The sequence below is a fragment of the Catharus ustulatus genome, chromosome 7 (assembly GCF_009819885.2).
Source record: "Catharus ustulatus isolate bCatUst1 chromosome 7, bCatUst1.pri.v2, whole genome shotgun sequence".
Classification (NCBI taxonomy): Eukaryota; Metazoa; Chordata; class Aves; order Passeriformes; family Turdidae; genus Catharus; species Catharus ustulatus.
In genome coordinates, this window is record NC_046227.1 from 5,249,907 (window position 1) to 5,273,360 (window position 23,454).

The window sequence follows — 23,454 nt, forward strand, 5'->3', positions numbered from 1 at the left end:
ATATCACAGATTAGCAGACAGATAGGAAAGCTCTTCTTGTTTACTAAGCAGTCAGTAGTGCTGTGCCTATGAACTGTATTTTAATAAGACTCTCATGTAAAAGATTAGCACATATCCCACTGGCCTTGTAACATCATTGACAGAATACATACTTGTTTCTTTTTCACATTATGAATCTAAGTTGGTCAAATTTAGAATAATGATAAAATCTAACAAGGTGACATTAAGAACATCAAGAAAATAGAAACCAATAGGAAAAGGTGTTGCAGGTTTTCTTTTGGGGTTTTGGGGACTTTTTTCTATGTTTGTTTGTTGGTGATTTTTTGGTGGGGGTTTTTTTGTTTTTCTTTTTTTTTCTTTCTTTCTTTGGGGGGAGGGGTTGGTTTTGTTTAAAATATATGACTTTTTGATGCTTTTATAGTTGCTTTAGTCAACACCAAAATTGACCTCCTCACATAGCTTAGGTGGATACCAGTAATAGTCATGCCTTATGAGTCTCACAAGGCCTAAGCATACAGATAACTAGGAATTATCTTACAGGTGCAATAAGTCAAAAACTAGTGAAAAATTCTTATATTTGGTAACAATACTGTTACTACTGTCCATAAGAGGCCTATTGAGAAAGGTCTATCTCTCTATCATAAAAGTTAAAAATCTGAACCCTACATTGTTTTTATTTCTCTTGCATTTATAACTACAGATGTGACGTTTCTTGAACTAACAAAAGCAAATCCTTCTCCCCACATAACTTTGAATAGAAGCATTTTGGAAAGTTTAAACCTAGAAACTTACAATATCAAAGAAGACTTGGCAGACATCAATAGTGTTTAGCAGCTCACAGACATGGTCCTTGAAAAATAAAGGAATAACTTTAGTTTAAAAAGAGAAAATTAAATCACATTACAATTAGTGATGGAGCTTCATTTTTCTTTTTTATTCAAAGAACGGAGCTCTAAGATCAGTTATTTCATTATATAGTGTTATTTCATGAACAAAATTACATAAACCTTATGTGACAGAACAACTTAGGCATTTGTAATACTTTACCTTAAATTCCATAACATCAACAAACGTGAAGTAGTATAACGCCAGGTTCTTCAAAATCTCTGATTTTTCTTTCTGGAGCTGAGCAAGCTGTTGCTAAAAGAGAAAAAGAAACATGCACACTGTTCTTAGAAGTTCTTGAGAAGAATGCTGAAAAGTAATACCTGTGAAGCGCAGAGTAACCACCAGGCTATGCAAAGAAGCTGTAATGGTTTTCTAACACTGAGGTTCTGTGTGTGTCAAATGCACACAGAGTTCTCAGCACTGATCATTTTAACAGCTGCCAACTACATTTTGAAGATAAAAGTTACATTAGTACACATTAGTACCAGAGTCATGTTGTTTAGCTCAGCTAGAGATGAAAATGGTAGTTAGGAAAAGTATTATGTTATCATATGTATAATTTGCAAAAGCAGAACAGTACATGAGCACAAATCAGTATGCCAAAACCAAAATAATTATGTTACTTGAGGTGGAAGAAAATAAGGTGGCAGGTTACAAACTTTACTACAGAAAAACATTATGCTTTTAAATTCTGAACTTACCAAAAAGAATATCCAGGCAAAGCCACGTTAAGCATGCAAAATAAAATGTAGATACAAACATAAAATACAGTAACGGTTCTTTGACCAGTTCCATATAAACACAATAATACATTCAAACAAAAGCAACAAAATAAAGAAACATAAAAGAAGCAAAACACTAGCATTAGACACTTGTGGATAAAATGGAAGAGGCAAACGTGAATACAAAGGTAAAATAATTCACATGGATTTTTTTAAAATTTATTTTAAACAGACAATGAAATACCATTTATTTTTCAAGATTTTCTGAAGGAACCAGACTCATCACTTAGACAATTAAGAACACAAAAAAGCAGCTGTTAGTGAACAGCTATTCTGTTTAACTATGTAGGACAATCTCACAGCACTGCAAACATCCAAATATTTAACTGGCAATATTCGCTACAAATTATGTCTCTTTCCTGATACAGGAATTGAGTTAAAGCAGTCACAATAGGAAAAAGTGCCTTCCAAAAATCTGCAAGATTTCAAATTAAAGATGATCAACTTAAATAAAATCATTTTCTCAACAAGAGCAATCAATTATAAGACAGATTAAAAAGCTGCTTCAAATCGATTAGCTTATTTTCACAAGAGGTTAAGAACTGAGTATTCTTCCTCAGCTCACTCTCTTTTATAAAGCTGTGCTCTGTATTCTCAGTTTTATGTAAAGCATCAAAATTCCTCTAAATTCGTAAAACAAACTGCCTGGATCACAGTTAGGTATCATATATAAAATAAATTTTGCTTCTCTCCTCTGAATTTTCAGAGGTGATGATGATCTTTCAGAAGTCTTGAGCCATAACACCTTTTATTATTGCCACAGAAGGCAGGAATAGAGTTACGAGCAAATCAGAATGGCTACATGATAAAATACTCCTGCCTACTCTTAAACCACTGCAAAAGACTGGACTTTGAATGCCTGCCCATATTTTATTTAGGTCTCTTTCACACAGGCATCAGTAAAGGCTGAACTGAAAGAGGTGCAAGTACATGTGTTTATTTTGTTATTTCCATTTAATCTGCTGCTGCACAAAAATCTGTTTTCAAATCCCATGACTTGTATTCTGATCCTCAGCATGAGGATGAAAGCTATACTTTTTCCAATATATAACTTTAACTTCAACTGCCTTGAGCTCAGAAAATGAAGCATGCAGCATCATCATACACAGACTCCAGAGCTCCAGTAAGTCTGTACACCTTCAGATCACTTAGAACCACTCCAGAGGAAAAGTCTGCTTTGTACTTTCAGGACTGCTTCATCAGTCAACAGTTCTTCCACAATAAAAATTCAATTGAGTGGTTTTCATTTTGCACCCTGCCCTAGCACTTCAAGCATTTTTTGCCACTTTGTAAAAGACTAAGCAGAAATAGTTTTTTTACTGTGTAACTAATACAAGTGTGAACCAGAGGAATCTGAAAAAAAAAAAACTCGCCACTACTGTACATCCCTTTAATAAAATTTTTCCACTGCAATCCTAACTCCTAGTAAGCAAAGTGCAATGCAAAGGAGACTCAAGCTTATAGGCTGCTGTACACTACACCTATTTTGGTACAACAATTACTGAGTGAATGGCCATTCCTGCAGGACATTCAGCTTCAAGCCACAATATGTGAAATGGGGAGATATGCCAGAAAGGGAGATGGTGCTGGAAACAATGATCACAAAAGAAATAATAAATTCTCAGAAATTCTGTGAAGCTGTAGAGTATAGGGAGGGATTTTCCACACTCAGCGAAGGATTATGGAATCCCTGCTGCACATTCTTACCTTGTTACCAATATTCCCAGAAATATCTATATTTAAGTGATGCTAAAACTTTCCTAGAGAGTTAAGATGACCATTCTTTAAACGTTGAGTGTTGAAGGGATCAGTAAACTTTTATTTAAAATAGTAGTACCAAAATAAAACAGACTGTTATATCAGTATGGGGCAAAAAGTTTCATTTATAGAGCACATCCTGATCAGTGATGTTTACAATAACAGCTTACAAGCATGCAGTGTCTTGGATGTTTATTTGCTTTTTTTATCACTCAAGAATGTGGGTGTAGCTGTTTGCACAACCACAGCATTAAAACTTTCCATTACTAATTTCCTAACATCTGTTTAGAAGTTGCTGGTGTTATATTGATTTGTACTTGGTGAGAGGCTTTTTTCCTTAGCCTGCAATTCATTATTGAAAATTTCCAATAACCAACAAAAGTAGGTACATCCCAAAATAGGATACACTGAAGAAATAATTCCTTAAACATCAAAAGATTATTTTTATTGTAGCTGACTATGTCTTGTAGACTGGTTAGCTGTAAGTTTATTTATTCCTAGAGAATTTGAAGTACAAATTATACCAACAGTACTTTTGTCGAATGAAGTGAATTAAAGACCTATGAAAACCTGTAAGAATTTCACCACAATATAGCAAGATTAAAAAAATCTCAAATAATTAATCTGAGATTATTTATTTTGTCTGTTAACAAAATACCACGTCTCTGATCATGTTTGAATATTATTTAGAAATAAGAAAGACTGAAGTTAGCACTTTGTGAATATGTTACCTATAGGAGAAGGAACTTTAACTTTTGCCTTTCCTTCTTCATATTAAATCCCAAAGATCTTTACACAGTCAATTATGTAAGCACATAAAGCACATTAAAAGAAGAAAAAAATCAGACAGTGCAAGACAACCTCACAAATCTTATATGAACACAGTGGCTCAGAGAAGGGAGAAATGATGTAACCCTAGCATACTAATCATGTGAATAAATACCAATTAATTTCAATGGCTCATGAGACATATGAGTCAACTAGAAGAGGTTGTTCAGAGAGTCTTATGTTTGTAAAAACAAAAGGCACTGCAATTTTTTATCATGTTTATTTGACTGGTAGCAGCAGCATGTCAGTAAATGTCTTATTCCATGATGTGGAAACAGACAGTAGGAAGGTGAATTTTCTGCTTCTTCTGTCAGTGTGATATTTTTCCTGCAAGTCTGATCATTAAACACTTGCAATTGTTTTCTACAGTAACATAGATATTACCATGTCCACAGCAAAAATACCAACAGCTCAATCTTACCAGTTGGGATAAAAGCCTCAAAAAGCACTATTATAAATTCTGATTGTTAAATTTCTGGAGAGAGGCAAACCATCACTGCCAGTACTCTTACTGTCAATTGTTATATTCACTATGCTTGTCACCTATAGATGCTTTACACAAACATTTGAAAAACTCAATTAATTTAAACAAATTCTACATCTTCAAAATCCATAGCAGAACAACAGAGAAAGATACAAGCATCTAATAAAATGAAAAGCAAACTGTTTTAAATTCTGTAAATTAACTCTAGAATGATGGATGTGTCCTTGGTTTTCTTATTTCCAATTAAAAGCAGTTTCAGAATTATTGTGCTGCATATAAAAAGATAAAATAGAATATTTAATGTGTTTAATAACTAATGTATTCTACCACAAGATCTATTTTAGTTTATTTTGAAATTTCTAGCACTAAGTTAACAGTTTTGAAAAGAAAATAGCCAACTGTGATGCTCCATAATTGTTACCATTCCCAGGGAATTAATAATGGCACACAACTGGAGCAGGGAGGCTTCTCTTTAAAATCTGATCTACCTCCCAGCCATAAGAAACAATTTCCCCATTCTCTCACCTTCATTTACAATTTTTGCCATATTTTTACAGCTCATACAACTTTTGGAAGGCCATCTCAGTGGGATTGTTTTTGTTTATTTTCTTGGTTTTTAAAAGCTGAGCTCTTAAATTGTCAAGCATTAAAGCAAAGAGAGTTTTATGTGATGAAGGAGAGGGTGAAGTGTTACACACAATTGCTCCCCTGTAGGTACAGCAGACACTATGAGCAAGATTTATTTACCTTGCCAAGTGACTTGTATGGACTTAGATGAATTTCAGCAGCAGTCTGCAATGATTTATTACAAATAAAGATAAAAAATTACATGCGGATGCTATTCTATCACAAATTCAGGCCCAGTCAAAGGTCAAGCCAAGAAAATAAACTTGGTAGCTGACAGTACATACTATTTTGAAAAAATATGTTACATTAAGAGAATTCTGCTTGGTGAAACATTTTGAAGAGCTTTCAGGATTTCACATGACCTCCTCCAATTGCTATGAAAAAAAATGCTCACTCACAAATGTCTGTTAGACTGAAAAACTTTATATATTATATTCTATTACATAGGATATGACATTTTAAGTCAGTCTAACACCTGTAACTGAAGACATCAGACAAGCTGCTGCATACAAAACCAGAACAGTAAGTATGGCAATATGAGAGCAAGGGAATAGCTAAGTAATTTCAAGATATGTTGCATTTTCTTGCAAAATATGAAATAATAGTGAATAGTAAAATAAACTATCATTAGTATATTCTATTTTCAAGCATAAAACATCTCAACAGTTCATACAAATCTGAACAGAGAATAACTGGTCATCATCTGACTTCACTCATGCAGGAAGAACATCCATAACCTAAACTGCTGCCTCAGTGACTTCTGGAAAATTTATCTCTTTTGTGGTCCTTTACCACTATCAGCTCCCTGAGCAAGAACAGAGCTGAAAAAGCAGCTGTGCATGGCACCCCCTTACCTGGAAAAGGTTTTAATCTGCATGGAAAAGGCCAGTTAAGTTTTATGGTGGAATCTGGGGAGTTGGGGTTGTTTTTGCTTAAGCAAGCTGGAAGTTATCTGCAAAGTCAAGTCTCCCATGCAAGAGATCTAACATCCCAGAAAGGTAGAGAAAAGTATTAACATTTACTGAATATGGGGATAATTTAAGTTAGACTTAAGAAGACAGTTGTGATAGCTTTAATGACCATATAATTTCCTCAAAAATAAATGACCTGTGAAAAGGGATTACCAATACATGAGACAGCAGAGCTGAGACCCCAAGGTTATTTTTCCAGAGATGACATTTTCTATATTATCTTCACTAATCCTATGAAATTACAGTACTAAATGTTTCATTAGAAACAAGCAAAGAAATGACATTTTCCTTGACATGCTGTACCACTTGCAGGGGCCGAAAGAAAAAAAAATTGAGAATCAGGTTATTATTGTTAAGTGTTTCGAAAAAGACTAATTACTGGAAGCACCTATCACAAATTAAAAATCAAGGTTGGTTATAAAGTGTAGGTTTTAGCTTTTTTAACAGAAGAAAGCACACATTAATGACTTCTAATAAGCTTTAGCCAAGGAGGTTCAGACACTCTGTGCCCACACCTCCTCTCCCATATCCATCCAATTTGTTACGTAACCAGCTCATTATTAACTGAAACTGTGAAAGACACGAGGTAAACCAAACACACACTGGGATTTAAAACAGAAAAGGCAAAAATTCAAAAAGTAAAGTGAACTCGTTCAAAACTACAGATCCCTGGTAGACTGGAAACTGCTTGTCCTCTGCTCCCAAGTGATCTTATTTCCATTCCCCAAAGACACAATACAGCAGAAAACTAGTCAATACAAAATACAAATTGAATTGATATGAAAAAAATTGAGAACATATCTACTAGAATTATCTGGAAAACTGATTTTTCCCTCACTAACCATACATTTAGAAACTTCAAAGTGATGCTTCACTGCTGTGCTTTGTGCAAAGCAATGACTGAACCTCAATTTTTCCAAGAGACATGTCAAAATTTAAGTTTTTCTATGTGGAAATTGCTGAGGAGCAAACCAAGAAAAACATATGTTCAAGAAAGAAGGCAGATATTCTCACTACTTGTCATATGTGGTGTTTGGGAAGCAGAAGGGGGCTACAACTTCATCACACAAAACCATGGAGCTTTAACTGTGCAGATAACACATTTATCAAATCCTACTCACAGCACAGTGGAGCTATAAAGTTTTTTGGAAGCCATCTGCAGCTTAGAAGGCTTTTTCAAAACAAAAATTTAGTTAATTTTAAAATAAATTTATTTACAAATAAATAAAATTTATCAATAGTAAAGCTCCCCCAAACACAGAAGAAACTTTGCTTTCAAACAGGACTCCATCTATCTAGTTTGTTTCTCACATTCTGAATCCTTCAAGATTTTGCTTATATACATTCCTTCCTCTGCAGGTTTTTCATACAGTATGCAGCAATACTATCCTGGTGACCTGTTTAATTAACACTTTAAGAACCCAGTGTTCAAATTGCACAATTTCAAGATGTGATTCACAACGCAAAACAAAGGGCAAGTGTAAACTTCACATGGACTGCCCTTGAACAACAGGAGAGTTACAAATTGATATGGTGCAGATTTATCTATAATTAATCCTTTGGAAAATGAACTACTCCATTTAATTTTCCAGCCTGGCCAGCAAGGATGCATCAGCCATGTCACTGTTTGAGCTGCCCACAAACTTTCACTCTCAGTACAATACTGAAAATCAGCAACTGTCAGACATTGCTCTGATGACTCAGCATGTCAAACACTGAAGGAGGAACTCTGTTTTCCGTGGATAAAGATGAAAAATATATCAATAGCAAATATAACAGAATTACTTGTTTCAACAGAATGAAAATTCAAGCTTTTCAAGATCATGTGATTAGAGCAAATCCTACTCATACTCTTGAAACAATGTGTTGCTCATTTCTAAAACACAAAACATTGTAGATGACAATACCTGAGAAAGAACAGCTAAAATAGGTCAAAAAAAACTGAAAAAGCAGGCACTACCTACTCTCTAAAACTGAATGCCAGCTTGTTTGGCACCATCACCACTGACATGTTGAAAGCACAGGTACACAGTGGCAACTGCTGCACTTGAACATACAAAATCCAAAACCCTTCCTGAAAGGGTGTCTTGGAATTTTCACTGCAAGGAGGAAACACAACTTATGATTTCTTAGCTATTTCCATTGCTGTAATCTTTTGTGATATTTGTAATATTTTGTGATATTTCTTTAATAAATGTGTCTCTGTTCCAATTAGTTTCTTGACCTTTTAAATCTCTGATCACACTTTTCTTTTTGGGGAGTTGCAACACTCCATGGGAAACACCTGTAAATAACTAAGGGAAATGCCATCAGCTCTGACTACAGGATAAAAACTCCAGCAATTCCTATTGCTACAGCTCAAAATCCTGCTTTAAAGTGTGCTCATACATAAGGAGGGTAGGCTTTTGTCAACTCTGCTTAATGAACACAGGCCTGGCTGGCTCATAGTAAATAAACACACAGCAATGACAAAATATTTTGAGTGTGTCCTATTTTAAAAACTCTGATTGTCAAAATACAGCAAGTTTTCTTTGATCTCTCTCCATAAATTTCACAGCACCAAATCCTTAAATATCTATCAAATTCATAGTTAACAACTGGAAGACATTTAAAGCATATGTGCAACTGCAGTAAGTGAATTCTATGTATATTATCTTTTAATAGTTGATCTGCCACCCAAGCTTAGAGAGCAGGGAAGCATTTACCAAACATGGTTTAATAGACTTATTATTTTTACATAAATTTGATTAAGAACTTGTATATTTGTTGCTAACACAATCAAATTCAACACAAAAATGAGCAATATGAAAGAGTACAAAGCATGTATAAGTTTTAAAGTGAAAAAGCACATTGTTAATGAAATTGTTTCCTCCATAAGGTAAAGTTTTTCTGGTTTCTTTGAGTTTTTTTTCCCCCCACTGGTATTATTGGAGACATTACATACAAATTTGAGATGGCAATGTAAAAGAAACTAATTATTCTCATTGCTACCAGCACTACCATTCTGCAGAAACCTGAATGCTTAAGGCAAGTCTAAACCTCCCAAGCACACAGGGACACACTTCCATGCAGGGAACATGCAAACCCAACACCTACCTCCACTTTCCACCTTTGGAAAGAAATATAAGCAGGTAAAACAAACATTTTAAGGGCCCTTGTCTTTCAAATTGAAACAGGGAAGCAAGTGTACATCACTTGCCAAAATGCCTGCCTCTAGCCTAATAATTACCTAAAAAAAGCCTTCAAAGTCAAATTCAGCAATACTGAGTCACTCAAATGTAAAATATAATTTACTTCTGCGACTGAACTCACTATATGAGGAGGAAACAATTATATTTCCATATTTTTGTACTTCACAATGTTTCTCCCTATGTACTAAAGCATTCTTTATTCCCACAGGGACTGACTCCATAGGTAAAGGTACCTGTAAAGAACAAATATTTCTTCCTAGGTTGCAGACAGGTGTTTTTTACTGATCTGCTGGTTAGGACACACCACAAATAAAGTTATGCAACTTTCATCTTCTGCCAGGAATTTCTCCTATTAAAGAAAGGTATGACTTTTCCAACAATTTCTTCCCACTGACAATTCTTTGAAATGGAATAGAAGAGAGTAGTCATAAAGAAAACCAGAAACAATTCTATCCTAACAAAACCCATCCAGAATTACAGTATAATATTCTCTCCTTAAAGATAGCTCCTTTAAGTATCCTGTCACACATTTGAATCAATATCTTACTCCAACTGCAACTGTCAATATCAGATGCTTCATACGAAAATGTAAACCTCTCAGATTGTGCTGAAAGAGTAGAGAGAAAAATAGTTATAAAAATAGTTATATGGCCATTTGATTACTTACGTTGTTGTTGCGTGTTTCTACTGCTGGAAACTTCCTGACTATGAATTTGACAGCAGATTCCAGGTTTTTGTCAATAAGGTAGGATGGTTTGGCTTTGGGGTCACCACATGCCTATAAAAAAATACAATACAAAATGAAGTAGAAACATAATCATCCACGTAAAGCAAAGTGATAGTTGCAAATCTGAAGACAAACTAGAAAGATTCCTCTTTTTGTTTGTTTGCTTTTAGTGAGCAGGTGATAAAATGAAAGGCAAAGTGCAGGGACTGTCACAGCTGAAATATGCAATGGGAAACAGTACAGAGATGCTCTTCTACTGAAAAAGATGCATGGAAGTATCAAAGCAGTTAGTGCAGAACAGCAGTGAGGGAAAAAACTCAGTCCTAAAAGAAGGAGAAAAAAAAAAATGTTTTCTTTTAACACTATTTCTGGTTTGAGGTAGTATTGTATTCATCTGGATTTAACAAACTGTTAGAAAACTCGATCATGTCATCATCTGTGGAGGACAGTGCTGGGCACATTAAATGATTAAACTATCCTTTGTGAAACAAAACTAAACATCCCACCACCAATCTGCATTTAGGTCTTTTTCCCAGTTGCTAACTGCAAAACAGTTTTCCAACCCACAATCGAACCACCAATATTTGCCTAACATAGTCTATTTCCTTAAACTAGGAACTGAACCTTTATTCATATTCTTCATTCCTCCAGCAGCACAGGCTGACTTTAAAAGCAGCAATCAGTCTCAGTAAATTTTGATGTGAAGTTGCAGCTGAGTGCTAAGTCTCTTAACTTCCATAGACGGATCAGAACAGCTTTTCTGGACAGACACCTGAGGAAGCACCTCCTGTTGCCTGCTACAGTGCATGCTGTCACACACTCTGCTACTCTGAGCAGTGAAACCATTCATTTGGAGTAACAGACTAAAAGCAGCATTACTTACATGACACAAAATGCGCTCAAACTGTATTGCTCTCAAATATTCACTTAGCTTTATTTTTCCTCAGAGGAGTTTGCAAAGGAGTTTCACGTCTCATGCAAAACTAAATTACATGCTAGGCGTTTCTAACGCAACAGAGTGAACTCAAATGACAACTCATTTAAAAAAACTTTTCCACATTGATTTCTATGACCGAGTTGTGGACTGTAGAGACAGAAGTCATGGAGTATGAGACCGATTCTGAAAGCGGGCAAGCGGGCAAAGGGAAGGTGAAAAGCTTTGCAAACCTTCCAAACTTGTCCTTGCTGGGAAAGCAGTGTAATAAAAAGAGAGAAAAATTACATATAAACAAATTACTCTTAAATTCTAAAGTATTACATTTATGTGAACTAATACACTATTACCTACATCCAAGAGAACATTACAACCATCTGTTACTCTAGTCAGCACACTTTCTACTGGATGTTGATTATTCTAATACTCGCAAACAACTTTACACTTACTTATTAGAATTTTACTATTGTGCAAAGCACTTTGAATACACTGAGACATGTAACTACTAATAGTACTTCCAAACTAAGTTCAGGTAGAGAGGGAAAAAAGTTAACAAACATCACATGCAACTACAGGGGAAAAAAGGAGAGAAACTCAGTGAAGTTTTACATACCTGAAAAAGAAACGGTAGCCAAGAAAAAAAAACAAAACAAAGAGTCATTATTGAAAGTTTCTAGAACACCTACCAGTAGTACATGACCATCATGATGTATACTCATGTACTATTCTGATATTAAAAGGTTCATATTTGCTACATTTCCCACAAAGACACTAAACTTTATTACAGTATCATATCTATAATACAAGAGGAATTTATAATCAATATAAATTCAGCAACATCCACAGTATGTTAGATATTAAATTGTTGCTTCAATCTCCTTAGAGCAGCAAACCACACATGCCAAAAAAAGCTATTCTGTACACACCTTAAAGTCTATACAATTCAAAAGTACAAACTATACTGTAAATAGGTATTAAATATTAAACATAGAGCTTCAAATGTATGAAGTTTTAATTAACTCCGTGTCATGGCTGTCAGAACCTTTGTCAAATTATTTCAATTTGTTGCTCTTGCCGCAAAACATGTAACTTTCTCTGCTAGAAGGATTACTAAGAAAACAAGTTAACCAACACATATTCTTGCCCTGTGTACTGTTACTGCCCTGTTAAATTCCAATATGGTTACTGTTATATAAGAGACAAGAAATCTGCCACTGTTGACTTCATAAATTTTTCAAACACTCCTTCCACATACACTCATTTTTCCTAGAAACAGATGTTTTCTTTCCTATAAATCAGCTCTCCAAAATGTTTACTAGAACTTATGTTCTGCCCAAGCCCTTACACACACACTCACAAGGAAACAGAGATCTGAAAACATCAACATGCACATCCTCCTGTGGCTTCAGGAACTCAGGAAAAGACAAGTGTTATCCTCAGCCTAACTGGCAATCCTCTCAACATATGTGAACATGCTCCTTTGCTTCTCCCCATCCTTTGTTAGCTGACATCATACCTGAAAAAACTGTAACTCTTAATACTAATAAATAAACTACACTAGATAAGAAAATTCCTGCCAGATGCTAGAAACATCCCTCACACACACAATCCCAGTTTCTAGGAAGCTTTACAAGCCTACCTAGATAGACTGAATTGAAAGATGACAATATTCATCAGTGAATGAGTGGGTAAATGCTTTTTGTTTCACTCTCATGTTCCACAGCAGCTCAGCTCCTTTCTAAGAACTAGTATTAACAGATTACTAGTTGTTGCTCATTGATAGTTTTCATCCATACAGTTACTTGCATTCAGCATCACAGGTAAAACAGTCTCCATAAGTTAAACCTCTTCCAAAATGGTAAACAGACTTCAAACTCCCTATAGTTTATTCTGAAAAGCATAAAATAATGAACATACAAACTCCAATCCTGGCACTTTTGCACAAGCATGAAAGTGTGCTAAGACACATAAAGAGAATTTTGCTCTAAAAAGAACAAAGACATTGAGGGCAATAACCTTAGAATGTAGATAAGAAATGCAGTTTCTGCTTTTAATAGTTGTATTAGTTAATACAAAATCCCTTCTGAGTACTGTAATGGGTAGGAACATTGTGGTAGAACATAAAAGACCATTTGCCCATATACAGCTCTCCAGTATTCACACAGAATTCTGAGCACCAGACAAAACCAGTAGCCCTATCTCAAGCCTTTCTCAACCTCTGGGTTGCAATAACCATTCCTCAATTCATTTTTTATTAGGAAAAACCCCACAGAATCCAGAATTACCACAATCTTGAGCATTAAAAAGAAAATCACAAATGTTCTTATTAGTGCAGCATTCATAGAATACAGATCTGAAGCTATGGAATTCCAGTTGCTTCAGCCCCAAAATATTATACTCAAGGAATCTCCCAGCAGTCAACTCTGAGTTCCTTTGTATATAACTACACAGCTGATAAGCAGCTATGCTGAAAAGGATCATGCAAAGTTATGGTTAGAAACTAATCTACATATTTTTTAAAAAATTTTAATGGACTCTGATGCTGGATTTCCTTCAAGTTACACAGCATTTCTTCCCACAGATCTTCAGAATGCTACATTGCTATTATAAGCTCTCAACTAAGTAAATTCATTCTATGTAACTACCAACCAGAACAATATGATTTCTATAGCTAAGAAGTTCACTATTCACAATACTGATTTGCTGCCATGAGCACAGTCATCCAGCTTCAGAGAGATCAGTCTACTGCATTGTTTGCACATGCTTCACTAAGTCATGTATTTTGAATCAAAGCAGTATTTTCCTACCTACACTAGTGAGGTAAATAATTGTATTTTATGAAACAAAATTCAGATTATCTTCCTCACTTGATGCTATTAGGTTCTTCTACACTAATTTCACTTTGAAAATTAAGTATATACATCTATACTTCATATCTATACTTTCTATGTTGTACTCATTCAGAAGCAGCCAACAAGAAAACAGTCAACTACAAAATTCTGCTAAAGGCCCACATCTAAGATAAGTGGCCTCTAAACGGGAAAACAGAATCCAGTTCAGCTGCCTTTGGCCCAGAATACACCAACATTAACATTCAGCAAAGAGACCCTTTGCCCCAATACTGTTACAGCTCTCACTGCAAAAATCTAAGCTGAAGATTTTACTTCCTGCTTGAGGCAGAGGATGTTGAAGGAGAAGAAAAAAACATCAACCAATAAAATTACTATATCTCTGCAGCTGAAGTGGCATGAATAAATAGAAGTCTATGTTCAGGCACAATCACTGTCAGTAGTCAGTGCCCCAAACTTGCATTTAAAACCCCTGAACTTCACTCATGCCACTCCTTCACATCAACCTGTTTTAAGAGCACTGGGAAGTATCACATGAACTACATGGCTTAGAATGGTAAAAAATAAAGCCTAAATGTTTACTGGATTATGGAGAGACCTATTATTTATTTTCTTTTGTTGTTGCTAAATCCAACCTATTCCAAATTAGTAGCAGGGCTGTCTCCCAGTAAAAGAGAAACAGGGCATTTGAATTAAAAATTTTGGATCTTCATCCCCCACACCTCCTACATCAGCAGATTATCATAAACCATACTTTGCAGCAATTTAATGGGTTTATTACTTCAAGAGGTCTTGCTGTTACTGCAGAGTTGAGATAAAACTGCTAAGTACAGTTCCAGTTGACTGTGACAACATACACTGAAATAATCTCAGTCAACAAATCACTTCACCTTTAGGTTTCAATTACAAATGAATCTGCACTAAAAAACTCTGAATTTAGCAAGGAAATTCAAAGACAGTAAAAACTATGCCATTCCCCAAGTTAGTAACTTGGATTAGTAAATAGAAATACTTTCAGGATGCCTCAGACTCAAAAACAGGAAAAGTTCCCGTATGTCCCATTTACAGTTTACAACAGCACTTTCTCTTGATAGGCCAGAAAAAAAAAACTGTTGTGTAAAACTGTTCTTCCCTTGTCAGAGCTGCTGGCATTAAAGACTTTACACTAAGACATCTCTAAGTTTGCATGCCTGGTTTCCAGCTGTGCATTCTGTAAATTCTACTAAATATAAAAGTCAAAGAAACATTCAAAGAGACATTTTCACCATTATATTTTTGTAGGATAAAACTTATACTGTCCTATATAGGAAATATATAGGATAAAACCTATACTCTCTGTTTCTTAATTTAAAACATTTAAGATTATGAACTCCCAATCTCTAATTCTCAAAAAACAAAACTCCTGAGAAGAGAGGTGAACAAACATAAAGAGCTGCTCTGAATAGTGGTTCCCACTACATTTGCTTTAACATTTCTGATTAAGCCCACCACAACTATACTTGCCTGTATTTTAGGTTGTGGAAGCCTAAGTTCATTACTAAACAGGCTGGTCCCAAGTAAGTTCAGAGAATAAACCTTTGTCCTTTTTAAAGTCTATTCAACAAGATGCAAGAATTAGTTGCTCACACATGGACAAATTATTAGAGTATAGTTTAGTATTTTTGATGGCTAAAACTGAACTGTCCTACACCAGCATAGCTAGAGTGACCTTACACTAATTACATTACTTGTGCATGTAGTTACATAAATGACACTTGATGAAAGGTAAACCTGTCCTTGATACAAATTATGCTAATAGTTTCAACCAAGATCTAGAAGTAGAAAAAAGTCTCTATGCACTATTTTTTGAAAAGTCTCCAAAGGCCTTGGACATATCCAAAATATGACACTAAATTATTAGAAATTTAACAGCTGTTGCACTTTTTATTTACAAGGGTTCCAAATCTGAAAGATAATGCACCTTCATATCAATTCAAAACTACAATTAAAGGTGTTACAGTCAGTGCAGTGTTTCTTAGATCTAAGCAAGACATCTTCCCTGTGTTTACTCATTATTTTGCTGTGTGTTGGACCCCAAGTAAACACCTTACTTTAAATCCTAGTGCATCACTACTCACAAATTCAACTAAGTGAAATGCAAATTCATGTGAAATCAGAAGAACAGGCTAGAAAGGACCACAGGAAATTGCCTACCTACCTCCTGTTCCAAAGCAGGATCTCCAACAGACTAACATACAAAAACATTCGCACAGTCTTTTCAAATATTAAATTCAGTTTTCCAATATTTAATTTAACACATCACTTCTTGATCTCTGGTAGGCATACTGCATGGCACAAACTATTCCCCATCTCTCTACTGCAGTCCTAAATATTTACAAATCTGCATTACTTTTATAAGCTGACTTGAAAAAAACATTCACTTTTTTTAATGGGTGCAATTTTCTGCACCACTTGTCCTTATTATTCTGCTCTGAACTTGCTCCATTTTGTCCACATCTTCCTTGAAAAGAGTGGTCAATCAGATATGTTTTCAATGAATCTCAATGAAGGAGATGTAGAGCAAAAGGATTACTTACTTTTCCTGCAGATTTTCTTGCTCATACATTGACATGACCTCATGCCATCCCTGATTTTTTACAGTGAAACTTACCTGGTTCTTGTTTGCCCAGGGATGTCCCTCATCCTTTCCAGATATTTTCTCCAGATTTGTTATCCCATTACTCCTCATTTTGTCCTTCAAATTCCACTAACACAAAATAACTTACAATCATACTTGCTCCAAGCCTGTTAGATCATACCTACAATTCCTAAGCTCCAGCTGAATTTCAATTAGATTCTGTAGCTTGTCCCAGTTTCCTATGTATAAATTTATTAAGCACAGTGAAGCCATCATCTAGATTGTTGAAACAAAGAGTGACTGGAACCAGAGGTAACACACAGCCCATGAAGACCCTGTTGATCCCCATCTGACAATGAGATCTTCACAATCACTCCCTAATATGGTGATCCATCTGCTTTCATCATCAGGATTTCATCCAGACTGAATTTCCTTAGATTGTTCATGAGAACAATCAGAGGTCATGTCAGCAGCCTTGCTAAAGCCAATATGTAAAGGATCTTCTAAGCTGTCCATACTAGAGTGACCCATCACCTTGTGAATTAATGAAATACACTGGGTTTGACACTGTCTGTAGAGTGATAAATTCACATTGTCCTCTTGTGTTTGCAGCACCTCTTTAAGGACTTGGTTCTATTCATCAAATACAGGGTAGATGAAACACAAAGGATTTTTAAAAATTAAGAGAAGTTTCACTGCCACAAAACTCCTCTTCAATGTAGTTATAAAATAACATCTTAATAAAAAGGAGCAAGGCAATGGGAAAGCCTTGTCTATTCTGAACGTCAAAAGGGAACTGTTATTACTTTTTAGGTGTATCTCCTCTGCATACAACTTTAAAAATCTCTAGCAACTAAAACTGGATTTGGCTTTGTGTTAAAACAAAATGAACAGCAATTGCCAGGGGCAAGGTAACTTGTATTTGTAAGCCAAGAAACAAAGCAAAATAATTCAGGGCATCTATTCTTGAGGCAAAACAAAAAACCTACTCTGTGAAGATATCATGGAACATTTTTATTTTATTACAAAGTCTTTCTGTTTCTTTACAAATTTATGGTTTTTTGAGTGGGAAAAAAGAAGTATGAGACGGTATTACTAGTTAGTGTTTGTTTCCTGAGCAAAGGAATTTTTTAATTGCCAGCACTGTGAATTTGTTTGGGGTTTCCTCCTCTGCTTATCAATAAGACAGTACTATAAGCCATTCCTCCAATATGACAGACACAAACACATACTGCCATTTTACCCTTTAAAGAACTGCTGACATCTGTGGAAGCAATACTGCCCCACCCCAAGACACTTCCCAGTGACCTGAAGACATTACCTGATTGTTCAACACCAGCCTTACAATTCAACACTAAATTACTGGTGAGCTTTTCCTCTCAGCTCAAAGGTCTGCACTCCAGCACAGAGTTCTGTGCCCAAAGCATGACCTAATCCTACACCATTCCAAACTTGAGTTCTGCAGACTGGAAATTTCCCCATCGTCTTTCAGTCACCTAAAATCTCTTCCACTGTTTCCTGAAGAACTGCTCAAGTGCCAGAGCAAAACTGTACACTTTATCAACTGGTTCTACTAATAAAATAATCAACTAGCTTTTACAACTTTTAAATTTAAGTAGTAACATCCTCAATATGGATAAAAACCTAGTATCACACTATTACATCTTTAAAGAAAATATAAAGTCAGCTAAGTTTCTGCAAACAGTTATTAAGTTCCTTACCTATGACTTCAGTTTGATTACGCAGTTCACATCTAAAAATTGGTTTAAAATTCTCATTTTTCAGATACTAAGTAATCAAGTTAGGAAACTCAAAATAATTTGTTTTGTTAATGACATTTAAAAAACATCTTATGAACAAACACAAAACCTACATTATGAAGAAAACAGAACACTCCAAGCAAAGCAATTCATGCTAAATAACAGACTCATCATGTTTGATTAACATATACTCTAAATAATTCAAAACCTTAATTTTCATCCCTTGCAGTTCTGTTGAGCGTAGTACTACTTCAACGCTCATCAAAAATCAGACTCCCTTGATTTGCTGTGGCTAAACCTCTATTTCAGGTATTTCAAGATCAGATCTCTTACTGCAAACACATCCTGGTATCCAAGGGCTTCATAAACAAACAAAATACAGGCCCACAAAAAAGATTCTTCTCTCCTGCCACTACTCTCAAAACAGTTGACAGTGATGGTAGCATTTACACAAAGCTTACCAACACAAGACTTGGTCTGCTCTGGAAGGTAACCATGAAATCTAAGCTTCTCCTGAGCCAGGATGGCATGAAAAAACCCTGCTGTCTTTGATTTACAGAGGTGTAGTTGTAGGCAAGTAATGACAAAAGTTACAGGGTAGACAATAACCTAGATAACTATAGATACATTATTAAAAAACAGAAGGAGCAAACTAAGAGAGAAACCACAAGGGTAAGAGTTCCAAGTTCACTATCAGTACTGGTCCCAATGCAAAAAACAGCTGAAAGCAACAAGCAAAAAGCCATCCTTCAAAATAACAACAGCAACAAAAAATCCACTTCCTTACAGGGTGGAAATATAGTAAGTTCTGTCTCATCATCCACCATTACTTTAGTAACTTCACTTTTCCTAATTTCCCTGTCACTCTCAGAGGCAAAAAAACCGCACAGTCAGCTGCCCTGTTTTAATAAAAACAAACTTTTAACTGTTTCAAAAGACAACAGTGGCACAGAAGGTCAGTAAACAGGAAACTATGAGGTATTATCAGCATAACAGCAACAAAACTGAAATTTGTATAGGAAGAGGAAATACAAAGAATCATTGTTGCTAACTGCTTTTAACAACTTCTGTGATTCTTTGGGAAGTAAAATTTTCCTGCTTTGTTTCTAACAGTTGAGAAAATTCTTAATCCTTGAAAATCTGTGCTCTCTAGACGGCATCCACAGCAATCTCTGCTGCTGTTACATACATTTCAACCTCTCACTTCCTCTTATTAAAAAAAGTCTTAACCATTTCCTTTAACCGCAAACCCACATATTGTGTGTGGTTTTCTAGTAGCTTGAGTTTCAGTATCATCTTCAACAGAGGTAGTTGTGACAGAATCTTAGACAGCAGTTTAATTGACAGCTTAAAGAGAGGGAAAAAAAAAAGAAATAAACAAAACTAAAGTGTTCCATGCAGCCAGTGATGCTGCAGCTGGGCTGAAGAGAGACTCACAATAAAACACAATAATCAATCCCAAGACTTCTGGACTCACCATCTGAGCTAGCCAGTTTCCCCTGTCAAACAGTACTGACTGCAGCTGAAGAAAACTACTATTTGAATTCACAAATCACTACATGAATACACAAGAGTTGTGCCTGGGACATCTCCATATTTGCAAAACTACACATGACACAACAATCAAGCCACTTGGTCACGCCTACTCTCTCTCTGTATGCAAGACCTAGCAGTTTTGGACTTGGTTCTTGGCACTTGCAGGGAAAAGTGGTGTCACTCCCAGTGCTGATGGTCCCCTACAGAGAGCCTGTCCACCTGCATCATTTCCTAGACATGAGTAACAGCAGAGGCCACCACCATATGGGCCTCAGGATGCTCCACATGCTCAGGACTCTGCCATCCAAACATGCCAAGCAGAAACATGTCCGTAGGCACTGGATAATTCAACAGGAGTAAATGTCCCTGTATGAACACTGGGAATGAAAACAGAGCCCCCACTCACAATGGCTAAGGCAGAGCTGTAATTTCTTCAGTCCTGTTTCCTGCCCTGCAAAGCAGGGCTATGCTCAGGAGGAATTCCCCTTGCTCATTTTTCACCTGGGATATTTCTCTCAAAGCACAACAAGCACACACACAACTTCCTCGTTTTGATGGTTTTTCCCGTAAATTGTGAATTTCCGCCTGTTAGAAGTGCAATTATATTGTTACAATCATTAAACTGAAGTGATCTTCCAATGTAAAAAACTACAGACTAAAAGGAACCTTACAGAAAGACTGGAATTTGCAGTCATCTAGTTAGAATATCTTATTTATGTCAGTGAAGAAGATCTGCAGAAACGATCAAGTGCACACCAAATAGTGATACGGCTTTGGATGAACACTGACTTTTAAATACTTGGATCACTTGTTTTGGTTTTTTTCCCCTGAAAAAAACACCTTAATCAAAATCCACATTGGACTTGGTAGTGCTGACTTCTTCTGGTCTCCCATATGAGCAAAAAACATCCTTTACCTCGGATCAGTGAGGCAGGGTCACTCCTGACAGGAGCCTGGGTCCAGAAGTCAAAGGACCAAGTAAGCACCTAGAACTCCCAAACTCCCTTTGCCATTGCAGCTGAACCCAGCAAGGGAACAGCACTGAAATTTGAGTGTGCTGAACCCATAAAGGTGCACTCGCTGCTCAAAGGCAATAACTAGCATTTTCTTTGAAATAAGAAAAAACCTCTCAAATAATCGTGTTCAAGGCAAAGCAGTAAAATCCTAAGTAGTATTCACTACTGGAAGTGGGTTGAGGGGCCATACACTTTCAGACGATGTATTCATTAGGAAAATGAAGCTGGGAAGGATACAAGCACCCAGCGCAGGGGCTGGAACCAGATGATCTTCAAGCTCCCCTTCCAACCCAAATAATTTTACAATTCTGTGGCCATGAACTACATTCTTTCCCACAGGAAAGCACAACGATTACCTCCAGAAGAGGAATTACCCGATCACGAAGGCGTGCCCCATCCTCCTCTCAACACCCAGACCTAGAGCTTCCTGCACCTCCGAGCCACCTCAGCCAGGCCGACACCGATCCACCTCCCTCGGCAGCCGGGGAGCTGCTCCAGCACCCGCTCCATCGCACGCCGAGAGCTGCTAAGCAACCGCGCGCCCCGAACTTACGGACATTAAACTCTCTAATTTTACCCCAAACCCCTTTTTCCCCGCTGGGCAGCGACAGGTTGTGGCGCGGGAAAAGCCCCGCGGCGCTGCCCACTCGCGGCTCGTGTGAGTCACGCACGGCAGCGGGGCGGCAGCGGCTCCGGGGGCTGCGCCGGGAGCAGGCCCCGCTCCTGCGGGCGCCGCCAGCACCGGCCCGGCCTCCTCCGCTCCTTCATCCTTCCCTGCCGGTATCGATGCGGCGGCCGCACCGAAGCCCCGGCCCCCCCTTGCCGGGCCGGGCGGCGGCTCCCGCCCAGCCTCCCGGGCCCCGCCGCTAGGCCGCAGCGCAGCCGGCACCGCCGCAAGCCCAGCCCGAGCGGCGCTGAGGATCGCGCCGGGGCGGTTCCCGGTTCACCCACCCCCCTCTCTCCGCCGGGGCCCCCCGCACCTTCTTGATGTTGTAGAGCCGGGTGAGCATGCCGACGCCGCGGTCGTTAAGGATGGTGAGCTTCTCCGCCAGCTTCTGCTGGCTGGGCTGCAGCACGGACCGCGACATGGTGGCCCCGCAGTGCCCGCACCGGCGCTCCCCGCCCCGCGGCCGCCGGCCTGGCCCGGCCCGGCGCTCCTCGTCCGCCCGGCCCGGCGCTCGCTGCCTCCGCGGGGCGTGGGCACGGTCACGTGGGGCGGCGCGCGGGCGCCCCCGGCGGGCGGGCGGCGGAAGTGCCGGGCGCGGGGCTGGGCCGGGGCTCGCCGGGTGTGAGGGGCTGAGGTGTGCTCGGAACGCTCATTTTAATGCAAAGTTTACAGCGAATAAAGTTATACATGCCCCATCCCTGGGTGGAGCTTTGAGCAGCTTGGTGTGCTGGAAGCTGTCCCTGGCAGGGAGCTGGAACGAGATGGTCTTCACAGTCCCTTCCAAACCAAACCATCCTGTGAATCTAAGACCCATTTTTTTACTTTATCAACTTCACTTTTTAACTTTAATAAACTAATTTTTTTAAGCTATAAGTCCCACAGTTTTGCCACAATAATTCCATTCAGCTCTACAGACTGAGGGCTGGAAATCTCCCCGGTGGAAAAGCACTGAGGGATGCTGGTGATCATCAGCTGAACCTGTGCCAGCGTGAGGTGATCCTGGGCCAGCCCAGGGGAACAGGAGAGCCACTGGCACCCGGCTGTGTCACAAACAGCGTGCCCAGCAGGACCAGGGAAGGGAACATGCCTCTGTACTTGGCACTGTGAGGTGTGGCCACATCTGAAGCGCTGTGTCCTGGTCTGGGCCCCTCCGCTCAGCACAGAGGTGCTGAAACTTGTCCAGGGAAAGGCAAGGAAGCTGCTGTAGCTTCTTGCTCATGTTGCTACAAGGAGCAGCTGAGGGAGCTGGAGTTGAGTCTGGAGAAGAAGAAGAGACTCCAGGGGGACACAAACGCCTTCCAGAGCTCTCTGACAAGAGGATGAAGTGAGTTGAGGACCATTCTCTTCTGTCACACCAGGGAGAGGATGAGAGGAAATGGCCTTAAGCTGAGACAGGGGATGTTCAGATTGGACCTCAGAAAACTTTTCTCACTGTTTAGGTGGCCAGGCATTGGAATAGGTTGCTCAAGGAGGTGGTGAAGGTGGTGTGGTTTAGTGCTGGATTATCATATTAAAGGTCTATTCCAGCCTTGATGATTCTATGATTTTTTTACTTAAGCAACTGAATTTAAGAACTGGGGCCCAGCAGAACGCTGCACAGAGTAATGCTGACACACTGTCACTGCTGGTGACCCTTGTTTTCTGAGGGCACTTCCATCAGCAGCAGAGCATCACACCTCCCCTGGAAGTGGGAAGAACCCGGGGATACCCGTGGAAGTGCTGCCAGCAGCCCCTCCACCCCTCTCATGAGGCTGTCACCATCCCCCTGAGCTGCTGCTCTAGACCAATGTACAGCAAATTCAGCGAAACACCATATCAC

General features: G+C 38.2%; 1 protein-coding gene across 4 annotated transcripts in view; it reads right to left on the reverse strand.

Moving 5' to 3' along the window:
* The window catches only part of NCKAP1 (NCK associated protein 1), a 55,687-nt gene extending 33,582 nt beyond the window's left edge, over window positions 1-22,105 (reverse strand). The window contains exons 1-5 of one of the 4 annotated variants that reach the window (XM_033064600.1): window positions 21,949-22,105; window positions 11,424-11,441; window positions 10,197-10,307; window positions 1,048-1,134; window positions 793-849 (exon numbers count right to left, since the gene is read on the reverse strand). In XM_033064600.1, coding sequence (XP_032920491.1) covers window positions 793-849; window positions 1,048-1,134; window positions 10,197-10,307; window positions 11,424-11,441; window positions 21,949-22,056 — 381 coding nt within the window. In that variant the 5' untranslated portion in view covers window positions 22,057-22,105. Of the gene's footprint in view, window positions 1-792; window positions 850-1,047; window positions 1,141-10,196; window positions 10,308-11,423; window positions 11,442-21,948 lie in introns of all 4 variants that reach the window. The other 3 variants (XM_033064599.1, XM_033064602.2, XM_033064601.2) reach the window with 3 other exon arrangements.
* Window positions 22,106-23,454: the final 1,349 nt, after the last annotated feature.